This window comes from Mastomys coucha, unplaced genomic scaffold (genome assembly GCF_008632895.1).
Source record: "Mastomys coucha isolate ucsf_1 unplaced genomic scaffold, UCSF_Mcou_1 pScaffold12, whole genome shotgun sequence".
NCBI classification, from domain to species: Eukaryota; Metazoa; Chordata; class Mammalia; order Rodentia; family Muridae; genus Mastomys; species Mastomys coucha.
Window position 1 is genome coordinate 17388301 of NW_022196894.1, and position 23046 is coordinate 17411346.

A 23046-nucleotide genomic window follows, 5' to 3' on the forward strand; every position below is an offset into this window, starting at 1 on the left:
CGTGCGCCACCACCGCCCGGCAATACTTTTAAAAGTTTATCCATTAAGTATTATGTTACCTCAACTTGATTCTGTAGGACCTTTATGATAATACTGTGAGGAAGTCAAAACACCCTTGCTTTTGGCCTTCATAGGCATCCCTTACCTGAATATTCACTGGAGAAACAAAAATGTTGCCCCTGAATGAAAGTTATTTTATAAACCTTAGTCAGGAGCCAGAATCAAACACTAGTATTTCCTGTTGTTTCCCCTCACTTTCCTTCAGAGCATTAAGTCCAGACGTGCTAAGCATATGGAGGGTAGAATAGCTTTGTCAGACGGATCTGCCCTCTAGGACAGAGTATTTGGCCTTTTTATAATCAAGACCACTAATGCACTAACATCACATCCTTGAATGCTTACAGCATAAGACTCACAACTATTGCTTTTTGTATACTCTGTCCTTTTTATCTGTTTGTTTGTTTGTTTTGTTTTGTCTTGCTGATTGTGGCTTCCTAACCAGTTTTTGCAGTTTTAAAATGTATATCCAAGGAGATAAAGTAAAACACATGTTGCTTAGCTATGGACAAAGTCTCAGTGAGACTTGCATTAGTGTCCTTTTCTGAACATTCCTCACGACTAGGCGTGTAGTTACTACCCTGTCTAGGAACAATTAGAAGTAGAACAGACTCTGAAAACCCAGAGATCTGGAAGGCAGTGCCACAACTGGACTTAGAATCCTTCTGCAGGATCCTCAGTATGTGCAGTTCTTTTTATAACAATGTCAAAGACGGAAGTATAGGATTATAAGTCCCTGGGCACAAAGCAGGATTTTTGTCCTACAGCTTGTGGTGTGGTCTTGCAAATACACTGTTTTGATTAATTCTTCCCCCTAATCCTAACCAACACCCAGGACACATATGTGTCATCCCTGGGTCAGAGCAATTATATTTCTAGACACAAATGAGGAACATCTTTGATAGAATGGGGAAACTATAATTCAGGCTTCTAGCTAAAGGATGCCTGTAGCACATTAGGAATGCGCACATACCATACTATGAGAAAATTGGGGCATGCTGGTCCACACAGTACTACTGATGCAAAGATCAGTCAGGGTACATGAAACCGCCAGTAATTTGATATTGTCTAACAGTGTGGTAGCATAGCTGGAGAGGTAGAGTCCAAGGGGTCTTAAATGCCACATTAACTCATAACCTAGGCTAACTTGTCACTAGCTGGTGGGGATTTTGGTGGTTTGGGGGGCAGGGGGTTAATTATATCAGGGTTTTGGAAAGCTCACTCTGACTAAAGTGCTACCCTTGAATCTGTACCCTAGTCTGGATGAGAAAGGATGATCACAGGAACGGAAAAAGACATTGAGAAGTGTCTCATGGGATTAAACAATGGGGAATGGGGATAAACGCAATGGAAGACTTTATGAGTTTTTGATATATAGATAGATAGAGCACATTTAGGCACGTGATAGAAGCAACATGTGTTATGGAAAAGACAAAATAATATGTTCAATTGTGTGTTGGGTAAATTATCTGACTTCCTCTTTTTACTAGCACATTTATGCACATTCTCATTTGCTCTGACAAAGACTAAGTTGACGCATATTTTCCCTAGTTTCTCAGGGTTCGTGGCAGGGTGCATGATACAGTATAATAAACAGTAAGTGACTAGAAGGCCATTAGTGTTTACTTCTCTGACCACAAAGATAGGTTGGAAGTTCTACCTACCCAGTTTAAAACATTTTAAATAAGAAGTGCCTATTAAAGTCTATGTAAGGAGGATGCCTATATAGATTTGGAACTCACAAAGTAATTTGGGAGTTTGGAAATTGCTTTTGAAAAGCAAATCTTGACTTCTTGACTGTGAACCTTGATTTTTTTTTTTTTAAAGAAAGTTGTACTCATATTCCTACCTAATGTGAGGGAGTTTTAATGGAATTTTAATTTATCTTATTAAATACTAATCCCACAAATACTTTTGTGAGGACCACTCAGGTCACATTTGGTGTAAGGGACAAGGAATATTTTTTCTTTGTGGTAACTCAGAGTCCCATTCACGTGTTGTTCTTTTGGTAGGGTAACAGTACATGTTCATAGAAGGAACCACATGGATCAAGCATATGAGGCCATAAGCAGAACTTAATGAGGAACACCAGCATTGATGGGTTTGGATGAACCAATGTCTTCATTCTATAGTATTCCATTCTTTTACAATCCCAGAGAAAATGTTGCTAGAAGAGAATATTGTGTGGAATGAGACCTTTTTCCATATTTTATGACCAATATGCATTCAGAAACACATCTACTCAACAAATACAAAGTTCGATAGTCCTGAAGAAGCAAGCAGCTGTATGCACACAGACCCAAGAACATGAAAATGTTCATTAGCAGCAGAAGAGTCAAAAGATGGCAATTTTTTCACTTTTTTGCCACTTGTTTTATATTAAGCTTCATGGTTTTTTGGGGCCCAATCAATAACTACATCATGAGCCATATGAAGTCCTACACCTACAGATACCTCATAAATAGCTATGACTTTGTTAACGATTCCCTGTCTATCAAGCACAGCTCTGTGCAGCCTCACTACCCTTACTTGATCAACCACAGAGAGAAGTGTCAGGCTCAAGATGTCCTCCTCTTAGTGTTTATAAAGACTGCCCCTGAAAACTATGACCGACGTTCCGCAATCAGAAAAACATGGGGCAACGAGAATTACATTCAGTCTCAATTCAATGCCAACATCAAAACTCTGTTTGCATTAGGAATTCCTAGTCCACTGAAGGGAGAAGATCTGCAAAAAAGACTGATTTGGGAAAACCAAGTGTACAAGGATATAATTCAGCAAGATTTCATTGATTCCTTCCACAATCTTACTTTTAAATTCCTCCTTCAGTTCAGCTGGGCAAACACTTTTTGCCCACATGCCAAATTTCTGATGACTGCTGACGATGATATATTTATCCACATGCCAAATCTCATTGGATACCTTCAAGAGCTGGAGCAGATTGGAGTTCGAGACCTTTGGATTGGTCACGTTCATCGAGGTGGCCCTCCTGTTAGAGATAAAAGCAGCAAATACTATGTTCCCTATGAAATGTACAAGTGGCCGGCCTACCCTGACTACACAGCTGGTGCTGCCTATGTCGTCTCCAGCGATGTAGCTGCCAAAATCTATGAGGCATCGCAGACACTGAATTCCAGTATGTACATAGATGATGTATTCATGGGCCTCTGTGCCAATAAAGTGGGGATAGTGCCACAGGACCATGTATTTTTCTCTGGGGAAGGGAAGGTTCCTTATCATCCCTGCATCTATGAAAAGATGATGACATCTCACGGACATTTACAAGATCTGCAGAAGCTCTGGATAGAGGCTACAGATCCTAAAGTAAAGAACATTTCAAAAGGATTTTTTGGCCAAATATACTGCAGGTTAATTAAGGTAATTCTTCTGTGTAGATTGACTTACAGGAATTCGTATCCTTGCAGGGCCGCATTTGCTTAATAGTACTTGGATGCTGTAACTGTGTTAACTGTCACTGAGCCAAACTTGAATGGAAAGAAATGAAAAAAAAAAAGTCTGTAAATGTTTCTACCCTAAGTCAAATGAATTGAAAGCAAAAAGATCATTTCAAAACCCAGTCAAACTAGTCAGTGTAACTCCAAATTAAATTGTGGCTTAATTTCATTTCAAGGATTTCATATTATAAAAGACTTAGATCATGAGCAAGAGTAGAGTAAAAATTTCCAGTTCTCATTTGGTTCTACCTGTGCATTTGAGGTAGAGAGAACACCTGAGAGGCCTTGCTATCAAAATCATAGTTTTGGGAAAGTACCTAACAAATGTATAATGTAGCATCTCTTAAGAAATTAATACACCTTAGAACAAGCAATCCAAATTGTCTTTATTAAAAAGTACTAGGTAGAGGTGGGGGAAGCAGGTGGTACAGGAGAAAGTATACCAACGTGATGAAAGGTTCTATCAAATGAGGACATAGGAGGAAAATGTCTACAAGTTTGTTCCAGTTAAGTCGACATTTACCTAGGCAGTTCTGGAATCACTTAAAATGTATTTGTATCATTTTCTCAAATTCAATTTTTACTATAAAACTTTAGAAAGTGGTCAGCTCTACCCTAACCAACACTATGTGTAGGTTTTCTCTAAAGTTATAAAACAGGAGTAGTTCCTGGCCCCTGGAGGACATTCTTTAGAGAGAAATTACTGTCAACTCCAATAAGCTGGTTTTAATTTAATGAATTATTCAATTGCTTTTAAAGCATTAAATATTGGCCTCTGCTTAAGGTAGTGGTTTGGACATAGCTTACAGTGAGGAGTATAATAATGGAAGAGACTTAGAGGAAAGATACACCTAGGGGTACATAGCTCAGCACGCAAAGGAAAAAAGATAAAGAAGCATCAGAAACCTCTCTTCCTTGTAACTTGTAATGTTAGCTTGGAGTTCAGATCATGGCACTCAATACTCAGGTTAACCCACCGCTAACCAATACGGTCTTGTAGGACACAGATTTTGTTCCAAGTGCAGACTTTTAACTTGAAAGTTTTTAATAGGCTACCAAGTCTAAAATAATCCATTATTTGACTCAAAAGTTAACAGAGGTCACCTTTTAAATATTTCAAACACGGGAGCAGAGTAAGAGTGCTAGAGAAACTGACCAAATGAGATTAGAAATTTTGGTAAATCTGCATGTTCTTTGTAATCAGAGGCTTGGCAGATCTAATAAATTAAATGACATTTATTTTACAAAATAGGATTAAAACATGTGGTTGATATGCAAACAATGCGCCAGCACAGAATGGAATAAGGGAAATTCATCGATTAAGGACCTGTGATGCAGGCCAAAACATGACTTAAGCAAATGGAGATGGATGCTTAACAAACCTCAGATGAAGGCACATAGTAGGGAAAGTTTAGCTACCATTATTAGGATGGTGCTGGAAACGATGTAAAAAAAAAAAATCTAAAAATTTCTCAAAACACACAACTAAATGATATCTGTGTTTTTGCAGGTAGATTTTTTTTAAAAAAAAAATGTTTACAGAAATCTTTGTGAAGTTTTTTATTATGAAATATGAAGCTTGTTTATACTGCTCTGGTAGTTTCTTACTAATTTCAAGACTAGTGTTAAATGTTCTAAGATCATTATTTTAGGGTAGATTCAGAGTTTTAGATTACTAACAGTTCAGATTTTCTGATCATTTTTTTAAACACTAAAGAAGAAAAGTATAATTTGAAAAGCAGCTTCATAGTTAATTCTCAGCAATTGGCCCTTTGATAACTGCTAGCTTTAGGTATATGTGGGATAACATGCGTCCATGTTTCTGCTTGGAACTGGTAAAAGTTGTCACAAACTGGAAAACATCATCTGTCTCTTGTGTACAAGGTGGTCTGTTTACACTGGTACTTTATAAAGCAGTTCTTTGTTTATTTGAGCTCTCTTGAATCTTTTTCATCTTTTCAGTTTTTGCCTAGAGTAGAATGGAACTGATTTGAAGTTAAGGGAAATATGAAGGAACTTTGTCTTTTGGAATTGCCAGATGATTGCATCATCAGATTCAAATCCCTGAAAGGTATTTATAAACAGAGTTGTTCTAACCTTTTAAAAAGGAAAGGAACAACTTACTCTAATGCAGGGCTGTTTTCAAAGTGAAAAATAAAATGAAAAAGAAATTAACTATTGGCCCAGATGGTCAGTTGAGTTTTAGTAAATGGCTGCACAGAGTAATACTGCTTTAAAAAAAAACAAAACAAAACAAAAAAAAAACAAAACCTTACCTCATTATCGGTTTATATCTTTTTTTAGCTATTAATTTTATACCAAAATGTTAAATATTTATATTGCTTGAGTTTCAATCTTGTATGGAAAAATAATTAATAGGTCTAAAAGTTCTATGCTTTCCAATAAAGAAGTTAAAAATCGTCAGTAATGTGTATTTAAAACCCTGTGCGGGCATCACTCTGTACAGGCATCACTCTGTGCGGGCATCACTCTGTGTGGGCATCACTCTGTGCATCTTCACCTGCTGTTGACACTAGAAGAGTCTGCACTATCCATCCAGTGTCCTGTGTGCTCTCACACTGCTGCTGTGCTCACTGGAGGGTTGTCAAGGAACTGTTTAAGGAGGTATGCTGGGTTTGTGGCAAATGCTGCTGCCTAATCATTTGTTATGAATGCCATGACAACAAGCACTTGCAGTTTTAGTGCATTAAGATGCCATTTAAAAAAAGTTAGAGCCTATTCACTAGCTGAATAAAAGAACTTGGAAGCATCTGCATTACTTGGGTGCGGCAGAACTTTGTACCTGCAAGGCATGTCAGCGATGTCTGTAGTTTGGATGAGAGATACTTACCTGATCAGTTGGAAGAACCCATTGACTTAAAGTCTATTTTTGTTGTTTACCTGGACATCATAGCTACAATGAGAATGGACCCTGAGATCTCTGGGTATGCCAAGTCTCCGTTCTTCCATGATAATGAGAGGGCTTTAGACGTTTCCCTCACTGTTCTTTCCAGTCAGTTATGAATTCTGTACCAGGGCAAGATCTAGCGTTCTCCTCACACCTTTGTTCTACATCACACATGTTGTTTCCAGTATGGATTCTAATCTCTCTTGCCTGACTTTAGAAGCCCCATTTCCTTACCCCTATAAGTTTACTTTGCCCACTGCCAACATTATTACAAATTCCATTATTTTCTGTCCCTCCCTTGGTGATGATGGTTTCTTTTGTCAAGAGCACTATTTCTGCCTCATTCAGCCAAAGGAGAATTACTCTGAAAGGCCCTGGTTGAAGAATCTGGAAGAGGCAAGTCTATGTTAATGACCCACACAGGGTCATTGCAGGCTTCATATAGGCCCCTCTCTCCCTTCACTTCTTGAAGCAGGCTACAGGAGGAGTATGTCTTCTCTTTATGTTCTTCTTAACATATACTGAGTTCCTGTAATTACCCATGTGTTTCTGTCATGGTACAGAGACACAAGAACTCGAAAACTTACAGTATTTGCCTTCTAAAGCCACATCCAAGCCTGTGATAACTCCCTCTAATGGTTCCATGTTGAGGCTTAATCTTCCTGTCTATTGTAATACTGAGGACCGTCCTGCAAGATCTGGAATCTGCATGTAGACCCAAGTGACGCTATGTGGCTCTGCCCTCAAATTATTTCTAATTGGTAAATAAAGATGCCAATAGCTGGGCAGAAGAGACATAAGTGGGGTTCCTGGGCTTGGGTCAAAAGAGAAGCAAGAGGGGAAGAAGGTGGAGGAAAAAGGAGAAGCTGCCATGGGTCAGGTGAGCCATAAAAACATGGTCTTGAGGACTGACCAAATGGAGTTAAGAACAGTCCAGATGAAATATAGTTAGTAAGTAATAATTAAGGGTTATCAATAGGAAAGAAGATTCTAATAGCATAGAGGGTAGATATCTGCCCAGATCTAGTACTGATAAAGGTTTACTGTAAATATAAAGGTTGTATGTGTCTTTTATCTGGGAACTGAATGATCAAGTCTAGATAGAAGCCCTGGGTCAGGATTAAATTTTCCTACAACAGTTCCATTTTTTCTTAGCTACAGTATAAATTCTGACAATAGAGACACAGTATATCCAATTACATAGTAATATTATTCTGGCAAGATATTTACCTATGAAGAAATATTTATTCTGGTGTCAACAAAACAGCAAAACAGAACAGCCTTGTAGATTCTTTCATCTCATGATGAACTTCGATAATTTAGCCTTAATAATGTTTTACAAAAACCATAAGATTTTATTAAATCCTTCACATTTTACCTTGTATTTCTTATGATAAAATGGTTTAATAGTTTACTATAAACTAATAGTATAATTCATCGACTAAACGCGCATGTTTTAGGATTACTATGGCTGTGATAACACAAAACAACCAAAGAACTGGGAAAGAAAGGGATTCGTTGGCTTACACTTCCATAGCATTTTTCATCATTGAAAGAAGTTAGGACAGAAATTCAAACAGGGCAGGAACCTGGAGGCAGAAGGCTGAATGCTACTTACTGGCTTGTTCATCCTGGCTTGCTCAGCCTGCTTTCTTATAGGACCCAGGACCACCAGCCTAGGGATGGCACATGTACAATGGGCCAAGCCTTCCCACATCAATCACAACTTAAGAAAATTTCCTACAAGCTTGCCTACAGTCCAATCTTATTGAGACATTTTCTTTATTGAAGTTCCCTCCTCTCTGATAACTCTACTTTTTGTCAAGTTGATATAAAACTATCCAGCATAATTAGCCACATGTCAAGTTGACACACAAACACATCACTATAAAGCCACAACCTTTCCTTTCTTTTTCATCCCCAAGGTCACACATTAATATAGACATCACAATATAAACATTTTGCAAATGTAAAAAGACCCACATTCTTACAAACTTGAACACTTTAAAAATTCAATCTCTTAAAAAAAAATCCAAACTCTAGAAATCCAAAGGTTTTTTTAATCAAAAGTCTCTCAACTGTAAGCTCCTTTCTATAAAATCAAAACAAAGTTAAATTCTTGCTTCAAGAGGGAAGAACAAGGATACAGTCATAATTAGACCAAAGCAAAACCAAACTCATTGTAAATCACTCAGTGTCCTATGTCTAGGATTCCTCTGAAGGGCTTGGGTCACCTCCCAGAACTGCACCGTCTACAACACACATACACACACACACACACACACACACACACACACACACACACATCTATCTTCTAAGGCTCTACTTCATGGTTCCTGCTATTCTTACAGACCCTTCCATGGTACCAGCATCTCCAAAATGCTGAACGTTTTACTGAAACGTTCACCAATAAATTTCTGCTCTCTCTTCATGATTTGAAGACTCGATATTCTACATGAACCCTTCAATCCTGTTGTTTCCACTGCTATTCCAGGTGTATTTCACCACTACCTGTCCTGGTCTCTCATCAGTGCCAAGGTTCAGCTATTCTCCATGACCCCTTTGTGCTTCCAACTTTGCCTTAGGCATGATGGGAATTACAAGTGTCCACTACAGCATCCAGCATTACATGGGTTGTTACTCCAGTCCTCATATATACCCAGCAAGAGTTTTGTTTACTGAACACTTCTTTAACTTTGGGGATACATTTTACTAATAGTTAAGAGCCAACTTTTGGGGGGCTTGAATATAATTTAAAGTGAATGAATAAAGTACTATGTTTTACTAAAGAAGCCATTTTTTGGAAGCTAAGATCTAATCATGGATCTTAGGGATAAAAGTAGTTCAAAAGTTGTATTAGGGTTCTCTAAAAGAAGAGAACAGATAGAATGAATGAATATAGTTAAGGAGGTTTTATTAGGATGGGTTACAAAATATGGCCTTACAGTAGTCCAACAATGGCTGTCTCCTATGAGAAAGGCTAAGAACCCAGTACTTGCTGGGTTCACAAGCCCAGATGTCTCAGTAATTCCAATCTCACCCTCAAGTCCAGAGACCTGCTGATCTCCAGTCTATGTAGAAATACTGAAGCTGTTGGTACTTATAGCAGCAAAGAAAAACCTCAGAAACAAGGCAGATGAACTTGCCAATTGAGCATAAGGGCAAAGAGGTGAAAACCAAAGCTATATTCCTCCAAGTCCTATTATGTGTACTGCCACCATGTTTTAGTCACTGTTCTGTTGCTGGGAAGAGACACCATGACCATAGCAACTCTTAGAAAGGATAATTGTAACATTAGTTTTAGCTAACTGCTTTGGCTCCCTGTGGGTCACACACATGAACATCCACCCGGGAGCTATCTGGATTTGAGAATGAAAAACACACACTTCAGTTAATTTTTAATATGCTGTGACTAGCTCAAAGGCTGGGCACTCCTAAACCTTCCCCTGCTAGCAAACACTCCCCTTTGGTACTCCTGAGACTCCTAAACCTTCCCCTCCTACCCTAGACCCAATAAGGGAATTGGCCAGTGGCCACTGGGGTCTTGCTTACAGTTTCAGAGGTTTAATCCATTATCCACATGGTTGCACACAGGCAGACATTGTAGCTAAGAGTTCTACATCTGATTGATCTGCAGGCATCAAGATGAGACTCTGAGCCTGGCATGGGCACTTGAAACCTCAAAGCCCATGCCCATTGACACACTTCCTCCAGCAAGGTCACACCTATTGCAGCAGGGACGTTGGAGTCTGTTCAAACAGTGCCCCTAATCTGTTCAAAGAGTGCCACTCCCTGGTGACCAAACATTCAAACCTATGGGGGTCATTTTCATTCAAACCACCACACACCAGAAGGTATGGCCTAGATTTAGGGTGGGTATTCCTGGTTCAAATAGTTGAGTCCAGATGTAGTAAAATTTGCCAAGATTAGCCATCACAAGTACACTCCTTATCAACTTGACACACAACCACATCTCCTTATGTCATGCTTTATTTCCAAAGGAAAACAATAACCAGGCCATAATTTTACCTAATATTATATACCTATCCCACATATAACTGCAGATGTTCCATATATTTTAAATAGGTGGCAAAATCCCTTACATGGTCTTTTAATGTCTCATAATTTGAATATAAGAATATAAATTTACATTTATCCACTGATATTATCTCAATTGGTGTTGAATAGAGAAAAAAATGTAAATATTACTGCAATATATATGTATAAACATATACAAACAACTCCCTAACAAAATAGGACAGAAATGCTCCCATCACTTATAATTGTTGTTTCTGCAAACTAGTTTCGTGACCTTACTTTTAATTGTCTTCCTATTTTGCATTTCCTTCATTATTAGCAAGTAACCCAGCAGGACTCGATTCTTCTACTGAAGGAGTAATCCGTACTTTCATTTTCAAGGAGCTAAGTTAGGTTGTTGTATTTTTCCCATTGGTTTTAATTACAGATCCCCTGCATCCATACATAATCTTTCTTCCATTATAAGCAATCCAGTTTCCCTCTTGATAATCTTGATCAACCATCCCACATAATGATGTTAGCCTTTTGCCTTAAGGGCATCAGAAGCCTACAATGACCAGAGATGTGTCTGAGCTTCCAATCCAGAGGAATGTTTGTTGTGTCTCCTGGCAGGAGTGCTCCCCACTCTGGAGCCAAAACTTTTGTGAGAACAGAAACAGGAAATTTTTTCTAGTGGGTCACTAGGGGTGATAGTGAGCAGAACTATTCCCTTTTCTACCACTGGATACCTGGATCCTGGCTATGGGAGAAATTACCATATATTGGACACTGATTCAAAGCATATACCTTCTGGAGAACCCAGCTCCATCCTTCTACATTATTGTCACCTAGTTGGCACTGTAACTGTGTCTTCAAAAGGCCACCACCACTGTACTGAGCCAGCTTTTTTAGGATGATAGGGAACATAAGACTAGTGGATCCATGAACATGGACCTAATGTCATTCTTCTCTGGCTGTGAACTGAGTTCCTTACTCAGAGGCAATGTATTTAGAATACCATGATGGTGGATAAAGCATTCTGTAAATATTATCTGCAGGAAAGGCAAATCTATAACCTGATGTAATATTTAATCCAATAAAGACAAAATGTTGATCTTTCCATGGAAGGGAACAATCCAATATAGTCATTCTGTGACCAGATTGCTAGCTGATTATCCCGGGGAGTTGTACCACATCAGGGGTACAATGCTGTTCTCTGCTATTGGCTGATCTGCCACTCAGCAGCAACTCTAGCTAGGTCAGCCTTGGTTAATGAAAGTACATGTTATGCAACCCATGGATAATCTCCATCTTTCCCATCATAGTTATTCTCTTATGATCAACACCAGGAATACCCAGAGAAAGATGTTGACTTGTCTATAGATCTCCAGAACCCCTCCTCTGATGAAATCTCTTTTTGATAAGAATTTACTAAAATGGCAGCTGACTGAGCTGATCATGTTGGTTTTTAGAGGACTGTAAAGGGCTTTGAAACCCAATCCTAGAAAAGTAGTTGATTGCTATAAGCAATACTTAATGGGCTGTCCTAGTAGTAGCTTGGAAAATAGTGCTGAGACCAGTGTAGATTATGCAAGCCCCACTCAAGAAGTTTGAGAGGGAACAATACATTAGCAACTGGGTGAGAGATTATGTTTGTGATATTTTGGCAAAGAATGTGGCTGTCTTCTGCACTTGTTCTAAGAACTTGCCTGAGGCTAAATTTTAAAGTAATAGACTGGTTTCTTTGGCTTAGGAGAATTCAGGACAGCCTCAGTTAACTCTGTTACATGGTCATAAATGGTCACTCCTACACAGGTCCTCAGCAACAACAACAACAACAAAAAAAAAACAGTAATGAGATAGAAAGAAATACAAAATAACAAATTCCTGTTTGAAGAGACACAACACTACTGCAGCCAAGGTTTATACTAAAAGAGATAAGGAGATTATGGGAGGCCTGATCTGTGATGTAATACAGGGAAGGGTGCCCTCAGGCAAGACCCCAGCTAGTTAACATTCCAACTTGTAAAAGGAAAATGTCTAAGGAATTTTCTTCTTCAAGAAAGGAACAACAAGCAACAGCTGCTTCAAATATGATTCAAGGGGCCAGAGGCCATCCCAAGATGGCAGCCAAGCTTGGCAGTGTCTTTTACATAGTGCTTGCTTTAGGGTCACAAAGGTCTGCAAAATCTTCATCAGTGTTCTCAGAGACCTGCTGAGGCCATGTGTGTGGCAGTGTCACTCCTGCCTAGAGTCCCCAAGAGCTCATTTCTGCAGAAGTGAAGTCTGGATTAAGTTGGAGACCCCAATATGTAGGAGATGCCAGAGCTGTGGGATATCTGTCAAGGAGAAGTTCACACAGAGAGCAGAACCAGTCCAAGCTAGCAGACAGCAAAACGGAAGGGCACAGTCACATTCCCCATTACATCCACATGTATCCATGGGGATTGCCAATCGCCCTGTTGAGTTTTAGTCTTGCTTTGGTCCAATATTTCCTTACCATGCTATTACTTCTCCCCTTTGTCATGGCAATGTACATATAGTCTGTATGATATGGTGGATATGTATGTAATTTGGATTTTGATTTCACAGTGGGCTACAGTTAAGAGATTGTCTGGATTCTCAGGAAAGATTTTGAACTTTTAGGCAGTTCTGAAATGGCCAGGAGCCTATGGGACACAGAAAGTAGAATGGGCCATTTTTTGTTGTTGCTGTTTATATTTTATTTTATTTTATTTTTTTGGTTTTTCGAGACAGGGTTTTTCTGTCTGTAGACCAGGCTGGCCTCAAACTCAGAAATCTTCCTGCTTCTGCCTCCAAGTGCTGGGATTAAAGGAATGTGCCACCACTGCCTGGCCAGTGTTCATCTTTTTAAAAAGTATTATCAAGAGAATATTAAATCTAAACTAATGTTAATATTAAATAGTTTATTGTTTTTAATAATTTTAAAAGTTCTTAATTTACATAAATGTAATGCTATTTTTGGTGAGTGGTATGTGAGTTGTATGTATCTCAGAAAGCCTACACTGAAAAGAAGTACAAGGAAAAAACCAGAAGTATAAGGGGAAAGTCGTTAAACAAACAAAAGACAAACAAAAATTTCTTTTTCCACAAATCCTTATCATAAGTCTAGTCTAGTGGTAGTCACCTTTATAGCTACACCGCTTGACTTCTGTATTAATTTCTTTTTCTTTTCCTCTGACACCATAGCCAAGGCAACTTATGGGAGAGAGAATTTATTTGGGCTATGGCTCTAGAAGAGTAAGAGTCTATCACCATCACAGTGGGAGGAGGTTTGACAGCAGGACCTCACGGTGGCAGGAATAGCTTTAACCTGAGACAGGAAACAAAGAAAGTGAATTCAAAATGATTTCTGCCACTTCTTTAAACTTTCAAAATCACTCCAGTGACATAATTCCTCCAATTAGGCTCTACCTACTAAACCTCCCAAACAATGTCAGCCACTAGGGACTAAGTATTCAAACATCTGAATACTTGATTTGAATCATTCCCTTCAAAATTGCCCTATTCTGGGCGGTGGTGGCACACGCCTTTAATCCCAGCACTTACATACAGAGAAACTCTGTCTCGAAAAAAACAAAACAAACAAACAAACAACAACAACAAAAAAGATGAACACTGACCTTGGGAGTTAGTTTATAAGCTGTCATTTTCAGTTCCACATGTCCCTTTTATGAGATACTTGTGTTTTATTCTTGGGAACATAACAAAGGTTTCCATGTAAGTACTGTAGTTTTGGGGGAAATAAGAATGCCATCTCAAACAGGGTACCACACACAGATACACCCACAAGGATTCTCCCTTCTTACCTGGGAGAGGAAAGATTTCCTCTATTAGGCTGTTCTGACGAAGGACCACTCGCACATTTATTGTGACTACTTTCACATATCATTTATTCTATGCTTGAAGAGATTTTTTAATTTGAAGTTCACATCACATACACACATCACATACACATATGTGCACAAAGAAGAAAGAGGAAAAGTAGGGGGAAGAGCAGGAGGTAGGAGCAAAGACAGAATATCTGCATTTATCCTGTGATCTGGAAAGTGACTCCAAACAGAAAAACTAAAATTGTTGGGTTTTTTTTTTTCATTTTGTATGTATGCTTGTTTTGCCTGCATGTACATATACCATGTGCATACAATGCCTGTGAAGGTCAGAAGAAGGTGTAGGATCCATTGGGACTGGGATTACAGACTGTTTGAGCCATCAGACAATCAAACCTAAGTCCTCTGCAAGAGAAGCAAATGTTTTTAACCACGGGGGCGTCTTTCCAGCTACATACACACACACACACACACACACACACACACACACACACACACACACAAATTATCAAAAATAAAATTATATTGTTATTCTAAAGTGGTTATTTCTAACTGGGAAAATAATAAGCAAGTTAAATGTCTGTGCTTAGTTTTTCTAAATTACCTACAATGAATTTTCCTATACTTACAATAGTGAAACAATAAATATGTTTTAGAATTAATGATTATCACTGTGTGGGACAGGAGAGGGAGGGTGTGTAGGCCTTGGGATTAACTTTTTCTTCCCCCTTCCTCTCTTTCCTCTTTGGTTCAAGTGTTTCAGTGGGGTTAAAAAAAAAAACTATTTTGAATTTTCACACTAATATGTCACGCTTGAGTACAGACAATGAAAACATTGTCTTATCACATGATGCCTAGATCTGCAGAAAACAGTAAGCTGGAATCCTCTCACTAACAATAGAGTTAGGAAAACAGCAGCTGATCCTCCAGCAAGCTCAGCACCAGCGGCTGGCTGCGAGCCAGCCGCTTCTAATCCATTTACTTCTAGAACAACTGAAATCATTGACATTGAAGTCGCTTTGGCAACGGGATGGTGTAAACTGCCTAGATGCATGTCCCATCCCTGTGGCAGAATCAGCTGTGAGAATGGAGCATGCTGAAATCATGGCTCAAAATCATGCCCCAGAAGCCAGGTACTGCATCTGCTGAGTAGGAATGGCCCCACAGGTTGTATCTGAAAGGTCACAGGGAATCCCAGGTGCTCTCAGTGTCATCCTTGCACCACCAGCACCATGAGCCCCCCAATCATAGGGAAAGCTCAGTACCACCTGAGACCTGCTGAACCTAACTCCTGAGGGTGTGCTGGGAAGTCTGCAGTTATAACCAGTCACCAGGCGATTCTCACATACTAAAAACTTTGAGACTAATTAACTTCACAAATGCTGAGTCTGTTTAGGCCCCTGTATCATGAAGCAATCAACACTTTCTTATAACTGTCTTGGGAACCAAATGGATGGCATAATTATGCTCTTGGGAAATACAACGTGGGTCTTCAGTGGACAGTAAGATGTCACAGTCATTACTTGTTAAATTTCTCCCAAAGAATTAATACCTATTGGATTATGGGGAAATCACTTTGCGAATGCATTGCTCTAGGCCAGAATGCTCTCTGACTACAAATCTTTCTGGCACTATTCAGATTCTCAGCCCCATAGATTTAGTTCATTCCAAATTCAGAAATAGAAGTCATCTCTTTCAAAGAAAAATGTCCCTTCTGTTTTTCTTCGTTTCTCTAATATTTTTGTCTACTAGGGACTAAGTCTCCTTTAGAGTTCCTTTGTGAGCTACTCTGAAACAGCTTCCTCAATCATAGTTTTCTAGTACAAAAGATTTGCTTGTTAATGTGAGTTCCTCTAGCCAGCCGCTGCATAGATGTCACCCAAGTGCAAAAGCATTACAAATATACCATTGAAGCAGAATCAGTGTTCAAAGACGATCCTCAGATAATTGATTTGCACTTTACATATCGAGACATGTGGCCCTAAAATACAGACAGGGACTTGCAAAACTTAAGGTGTTTCTGGGTACAAAGACCAGAAAGCTGCATCATTCTGTTATACAAATTGTAAAAAGTTCATATTTTTCTAGAAAATTTTATACTGACAACTCTTAGTGTGTGAGAACAGAGAGAGGTTTTTTTATCAGTTCTGTGTAGCAACAGATGTAACATTAGCCAATTTCTCCAACCTGAAGTCATGTTGAAGTTACTTTGGCTTCTCAGACATGAGGGCATCCATGCACGTGGTCCTCAGGGACAAGATCTAAAGAGATTAATGGTGGTGAACCTCGGCATGGCCCGCAGCCAGCACCTCGGAGGTGCAGCAATTAATAGTTTTGGGCTTGGTGAATGACTCACCCATTGTGACCTTTTCCAGTTTGGCAGCTGACACCATTAGAGCATCTCAAAAGTACTTGACATGGTGAGCCTCCTCTGACATCTGTATGCTTTAGCAACTTCAATAGGACTCTCTACTTCTGGCATTAATCTTCTAGTTATTAACGTGCATACTTTGGGGGGGTTGGAATGAATGAAGGGTAAGACTGAGGTGTTTCTGTATCCAACAACAATGACTGAATGATCTACAGGCAACACAATGACTTCCTTATCATGTAGGACAGCATGAAAATCGTTCTTGTCCCTTTTCCTCCAGTTATTTGTGTTTTTTCAATTGCTCCATGTGATTATAGGTGGGAAGGTTTTCACCCCAAGGCAGATTAGAGTACTGAATAAGCAAACAAGAAGTGCTGGAGTCCAGCCCTGGTGGGATTCAGAACCCAAATAGGGATGTGTGGAATCACCAAAAAAAGGACTTGGACCAAGGGGTACAGTTCACACATGCTGGCACTGAGACAACTCAGGCCACCTTTATTTACACATCTATTTTTTTCACAGTTGAAAAAGTTTTACATTCACTTTCTCATTTTTTTCAGGTATAGTTTCTTTCAAGGACATAAGAGCTTGGGTTCCTTCAGGTCTGTCTGGGCTGGTGTCCAGAGCAGACCTTGGGCACAAGCTCAGCAGACAGTTCCACAGCACACAGAGGAAGCTCCACTCCCAGGCGCTCTGACACACCCAGGACCAGAGGTGAGGAGGAACCAACTTCTGTCCCAACTTTGGGTGTAACTGGGACCAGCAGGACCAGGCACGCACAAAGAAACTCCACCAGCCCAGTGACTTGGGTTCCTTCCAATCTGTCTGGGTTGGTGTCCTGAACAGACCTTGGGCGCAAGCTCCACAGCCAGTCCCACAACACCCAGAGAAAGCCCCATTCCCAGGTGATCTAACAAGCCCAGGATGACCTGGGAATGGGGCTGAGTCCCACCAGGGCTGGACTCCAGCACTTCTTGTTTGCTTATTCAGTGCTCTGATCTGCCTTGGGGTGAAAACCTTCCCACCTATAATCACATGGAGCAATTGAAAAAACACAAATAACTGGAGGAAAAGGGACAAGAACGATTTTCATGTTGTTTTTGTTGTAAGAAATGGAATTAGGTTTGTGTGGATTTATTGAAAGATTACTTTCTTGCTTCTTCTAGGGTGTAGTTTTGCTCCTTATGTTGATGTTTTCCATCTATTATCCTTTGTAGGGCTGGATTTGTGGAAAAATATTGTGTAAATTTTGATTTGTCATGGGATATCTTGTTTTCTCCATCTGTGGTAATTGAGAGTTTTGCTGGGTATAGTAGCTTGGGCTGGCATTTGTGTTCTTGTAGGGTCTGTATGACATCTTCCCAGGATCTTCTAGCTTTCATAGTTTCTGGTGAGAAGTCTGGTATAATTCTGATAGGCCTGCCTTTATATGTTACTTGACCTTTTTCCTTACTGCTTTTAAAATTCTTTCTTTGTTTAGTGCATTTGGTGTTTTGATTATTATGTGACAGGAGGAATTTCTTTTCTGGTCCAGTCTATTTGGAGTTCTGTAGGCTTCTTGTATGTTCATGGGCATCTCTTTCTTTAGGTTAGGGAAGTTTTCTTCTATAATTTTGTTGAAGATATTTGCTGGCCCATTACATTGGGAATCTTCACTCTCTTCTATACCTATTATCCTTAGGTTTGGTCTTCTCATTCCATCCTGGATTTCCTGGATGTTTTGGGTTAGGAGCTTTTTGCTTTTTGCATTTTCTTTGACTGTTGTGTCAATGTTTTCTATGGTGTCTTCTGCCCCTGAGATTCTCTCTTCTATCTCTTGTATTCTGTTGGTCATGGTTGCACTATGACTCCTGATTTCTTTCCTAGGTTTTGTATGGCCAGAGTTGTCTCTCTTTCTGTTTTCTTTATTATTTCTATTTCTATTTTTAGATTCTGGATGGTTTTGCTCATTTCCTTCACCTGTTTGAATGTGTTTTCCCGTTGTTCTTTAAGGGATTTTTGTGTTTCCTCTTGAAGGGCTTCTAGCTGTTTACCTGTGATCCCACAATTATTTTTTCTTAATATGTTAATATGAAAATTAATATCCTAATCGGTTTAAATCCAATAATATGAGAAATTAGAAATTTGTCGATTGTCATCCAATGGTCTCTCTAATTTGGTAATTGGAGAAATAGATCCAGCATTGTACAATCTATATACACTTTCAGCTTGTTTGTTTGTGACAATGTCTGGCTGTGTACAACATAAATGTCTTGAAATCTCAGCCTCTCTATTAGTAGTATTGTTTATTTCATGTTTTTACACTATACTATGGTTTTCAGAACAGCTTATATGTTTCAAAAGCATTTATATACCCAAAAGAAACAGATGATTAACTAGGGAGGTTGCTTGTAAGAGAACAACAAAGAGTGAGACTGGATGCTGTGCTTGACATTTGTAACTCTTGTATCAAGTTTGAAGAAGACTTTATAAGTTACTCTTTCTCTGAGATGAATGCTTTTCCAAATTATCACAGCTAATGAACCAAATTCTTACCCTCACCTAATGTCTGTGCCACCCTCCAAGCAGAACCATTGTTCATTGAAACAGTTGGTGAATGACTTTATGGATAGAACATCTTAATACCTACACCATTTCTTAAATGAATGTAACCTGTTCTCTGTGGGCTGAGAATAAAGTCACTCACTCAAGTCAAATAGCTTTGACCATAGCAGGGAGTCTGTATCCAAAAATCGTGCCTACAATTCATTCCTTGGTACAGCAGAACTGTCAACTCTCAGCTTAGCTACAATAGAGGTAAAATCCTTTGGTGATATGAGGGTTATTGAAATACAGCCTTATTACAATGAAATCCAATGTCTAAAAATTGTTTTTATTTTGGGCTTGTACCACAGTAGGAGCCAAGATTTTTAAACTCTACTAAATACAAAACCAACAAGAAGACTTTATATATTTATACTCATTTAAGAAAATACTAGTAGTGATGTATTATTTTGAAGAATACAGTTAATATGTTTGGAGTTATTTAAAATTTATATTGAGAAAAATGTATTTTCACTATTGCTGTAGATGAGTATCTACATAAGACTGTTAAATTGATTGTTGCTTTATATCAAACAACTTTTATAATACTTATTTTTATTGTTATAATATTTTATAAATTTTAAGGTATATGACAAAAAAGATACTGTAGGTATTTAAGGGGGGTCTCTGGGAGGAGTGGGGGTATAAAAGGGAAACAAGAATGTGATTTAATTCTGTTTACTTAAAATATGTTTTTAAATGTTAACAAATTCAGATAAATTGAAATCATGTAACTTTTCTCATCATAATACAATAAAAGTTAAAAAAAAAAAAACATAAGAAAACCACCATATCCCTCCTTGTTAACACTTGTTAACACTCTTAGTGGACCGAAAAGATTTATGGCAGACTTAATTATGGCTGCATTGATTAATATTGTTGAGGCTATTCTCTACTGTCTACTACAGCTCTGGTCCCACAAGTTTATACTACAGATCATGTAAATCATCTCTCTAGAAATGTTTCTTTGGCACTCATTATTACTCAAGAAAAGATAGATCGTGGGCTGGAGGATAGAGTGATGCTTTAGAGGAAGCCATTTTATATATGGGAACTCAAATCCAAAATATTAAGATTAGGCTTACCTCTTAACATCATCTTAATTATTAATGGGTTTGTATAACTCCTGTGCCTTACAATAGCTCTGAGGTTACATGGGAGCAAATTAAGTCTCATTTACAAGGAGTTTGGGATAATTCTGACTTGTCCATGGGTATGCACAAGCTTCATACTCAAACCAGTGTCACTTCACATGCTCAATTACAAACCTCCTCCACAGAGGGGGTAGATAAAACTTTCCTTGCCTCAATAAATTCTTTCATTTTGACTAAGAACTTGCAGTGTTTTATTACAAATTTGGGCATACTACCAATAGTGATAGCAATCCTTGTTATGCTCATTCCAGTCATCCTCAGACATATAAATAATGGATTTTCAGTTGCTAATAAAGAGATTCCAGAGACCTAACTAAAGAACAAAAAAAAAGGGGGGGGTGGCAGTGGCCAAGCCTCTCTTAGGAAAGATGCATTAAGTGTAATGTAAAAGGCTCTCCTTATGGGAAGGCTCAAGAAGTTGGGTCCCCACAAGGCAAGGACCCTGAGAAAATGTTCAGATTGTTTTTGCCTTGTGTTTGAGGCAGTGATTCATTCTTGTTTGTCCCTAAGGAGCATGGGGGCAGAACTACTCCTCTCTTGCTATTAATGATGATGCACTGGAGTCAACATGAGGGCCTGGTCTGAATACAGAAACAGCTAACACCTAGTTAGCTAATGTCAGGATGTTTTTTCCTGATGGGAACTTGATTTTGGCAACAATTTGCCCACTGATCTCTTCCAAACAACATCTAGATTATCACCAAAAATATTAGCAAGGTCTCGCTGGATCATTGGCTCTGAGACCTGATGGGAACATTCAGAGGTGAGCCACACAAGGATGAGGAACTGAGGCAGGTTACTAATTTGCTGAGAACCCTGGGCATTAGAGGAGTTATATCTCCTGATCAGGATGTGGGGAGATGCTAGGTAACAATAATTAAAACATTTCCTAGGTATGTAGTTTATCACCTCTTTATACTGTAGCTGCAATTGCGACCAACCATGGTCACTCAGTTATGTACCAATGTGCTGGATTAGATATTGACTGCTTGTTGAAGCTATGTTTCATCTTTCTTGATATATTTCACAGGTCAGCAGAAAACCATGAGAACTAAGCAGAAGATGGAAGGAAAAATTACGATGTGCACACTATTGTTAGGAAGGTCTTAAAAGAGATTGAATGTGTAAAATGAGAAAATGAATGTAAAACCTTTTTAACTGTGAAATAATAGATATATAAATAAAAGTGGCCTGAGTTGTCTCTGTGCCAGAGTGTGTGAACTGGACTTCTTGATCCAAGTATTCTTTCACTGATTCTACACATTCTCCTTTGGGTTCTGAACTCTCACAGGGCTGGACTCTGGCAAAGAAGCAGTTATCTAGACTCACATCCTCTTTATTCTCTAAGAGAACTGGAAAACTTAAACTTAGGTGCTCTTTCTGTCTCTTTGTCTCTCTGTCTTTCTATCTCTCTGCCTCTCTGTCTCTCTGTCTCTCTGTGTCTCTCTGTGTCTCTCTGTCTCTCTGTGTCTCTCTGTCTCTGTCTCTCTGTGTCTCTCTGTCTCTGTCTCTCTGTGTCTCTCTGTCTCTGTCTGTCTCTGTCTCTCTGTCTCTGTCTGTCTCTGTCTGTCTGTCTGTGTCTCTGTCTGTCTGTCTGTCTGTCTCTCTCTCTCTCTCTCTCTCTCTCTTTCTCTCTCTCTCTGTGTGTGTGTGTGTGTGTGTGTGTGCTACCTTTGAGATTAATCCTGCACATAGAATATTAGAATTGTATGCCACAGATTAGTTGTCCAAAACAAAGAAGAACACCACTCAACTGCCATGGATACCTAAAGTAAACTGGAATTCTAAAATTCTGCTGTACCACTGAAACTAAAGGGAGAAAAATTACATCTCCTGATCAGAATGTGGGGAGATGCTAGATACTAACACTTAAATCAGAATTTTCTTGGTATGTACTCTATCACCTCTCTATACTGTAACTGCAATTGTTGCCAACCACAGTCACTTGGTTATATGAAGAAAGAAAATAGAAAATGGGAACCAGGTAAAGAAGAAGAGGAGAATCTAATTCTAAAACCTCCACAAAGAAATTGAAAACCAGAGGTTTGTACTAAAAAAAAAAAAAAAGAAGTCTATTAAAAAAAAAAAAAACACTACAAAACTTGTTCTCAAACTGTCATAGTTGTAGATACAAGCTAAGCGTCAAGTGATGTATGTACCAAAACTGACTAAAAGCCTTTTGTGTTTCATCCATTTGAATGTTTCAAGAAGAAAGCAAAAATATGGTTCCTCATTAAGTATCATCTGTATGTGTCTACCTAGCTCTGTTTCCTTCCTTATCTTTCTTTTAAGACAGAGCTTTGCTTTGTAGCCTCAGTCTATGCACCCCAACTGTAATAGTATAATTACTAGTTGAGAATGAAAACACTCATGCAGATATGTCAATAATTGCCTTGCACTGCCCTGACTCATAAATGAGCCCTTGCCCAATTACTGAAATGGGTAATATTTTGTTTGGCATGAAAAAATTTTTACTTATTCTAAGACAACTCTATCATCTTTTAACATGGGCTCTGTAACTAAGGAAGATTGCTTTCAGTCCCAGCGTTTGAATCCTTTTCTTAGACAGAATGTGTGAGATCACATTTTCCTGGGCCAGAACACCTAGGCTACAAGTGGAAGAAACACAGCCTAGCCTAGATTTCTATTC

At 38.8% G+C, this 23046-nt stretch overlaps 1 protein-coding gene across 4 annotated transcripts in view; it reads left to right on the forward strand.

The window, feature by feature from the left end:
* Positions 1 to 21594, forward strand: part of B3gnt5 (UDP-GlcNAc:betaGal beta-1,3-N-acetylglucosaminyltransferase 5) — a 28278-nt gene extending 6684 nt beyond the window's left edge. The window contains exons 4-6 of one of the 4 annotated variants that reach the window (XM_031363397.1): positions 2070 to 3435; positions 5980 to 6137; positions 21427 to 21594. In XM_031363397.1, the coding sequence (XP_031219257.1) occupies positions 2365 to 3435; positions 5980 to 6137; positions 21427 to 21451 (1254 nt within the window). In that variant the 5' untranslated portion in view covers positions 2070 to 2364 and the 3' untranslated portion in view covers positions 21452 to 21594. Of the gene's footprint in view, positions 1 to 2069; positions 5937 to 5979; positions 6715 to 17219; positions 17334 to 21426 lie in introns of those variants that run through there. The other 3 variants (XM_031363396.1, XM_031363399.1, XM_031363398.1) reach the window with 3 other exon arrangements.
* The last annotated feature ends 1452 nt before the right edge of the window (positions 21595 to 23046 follow it).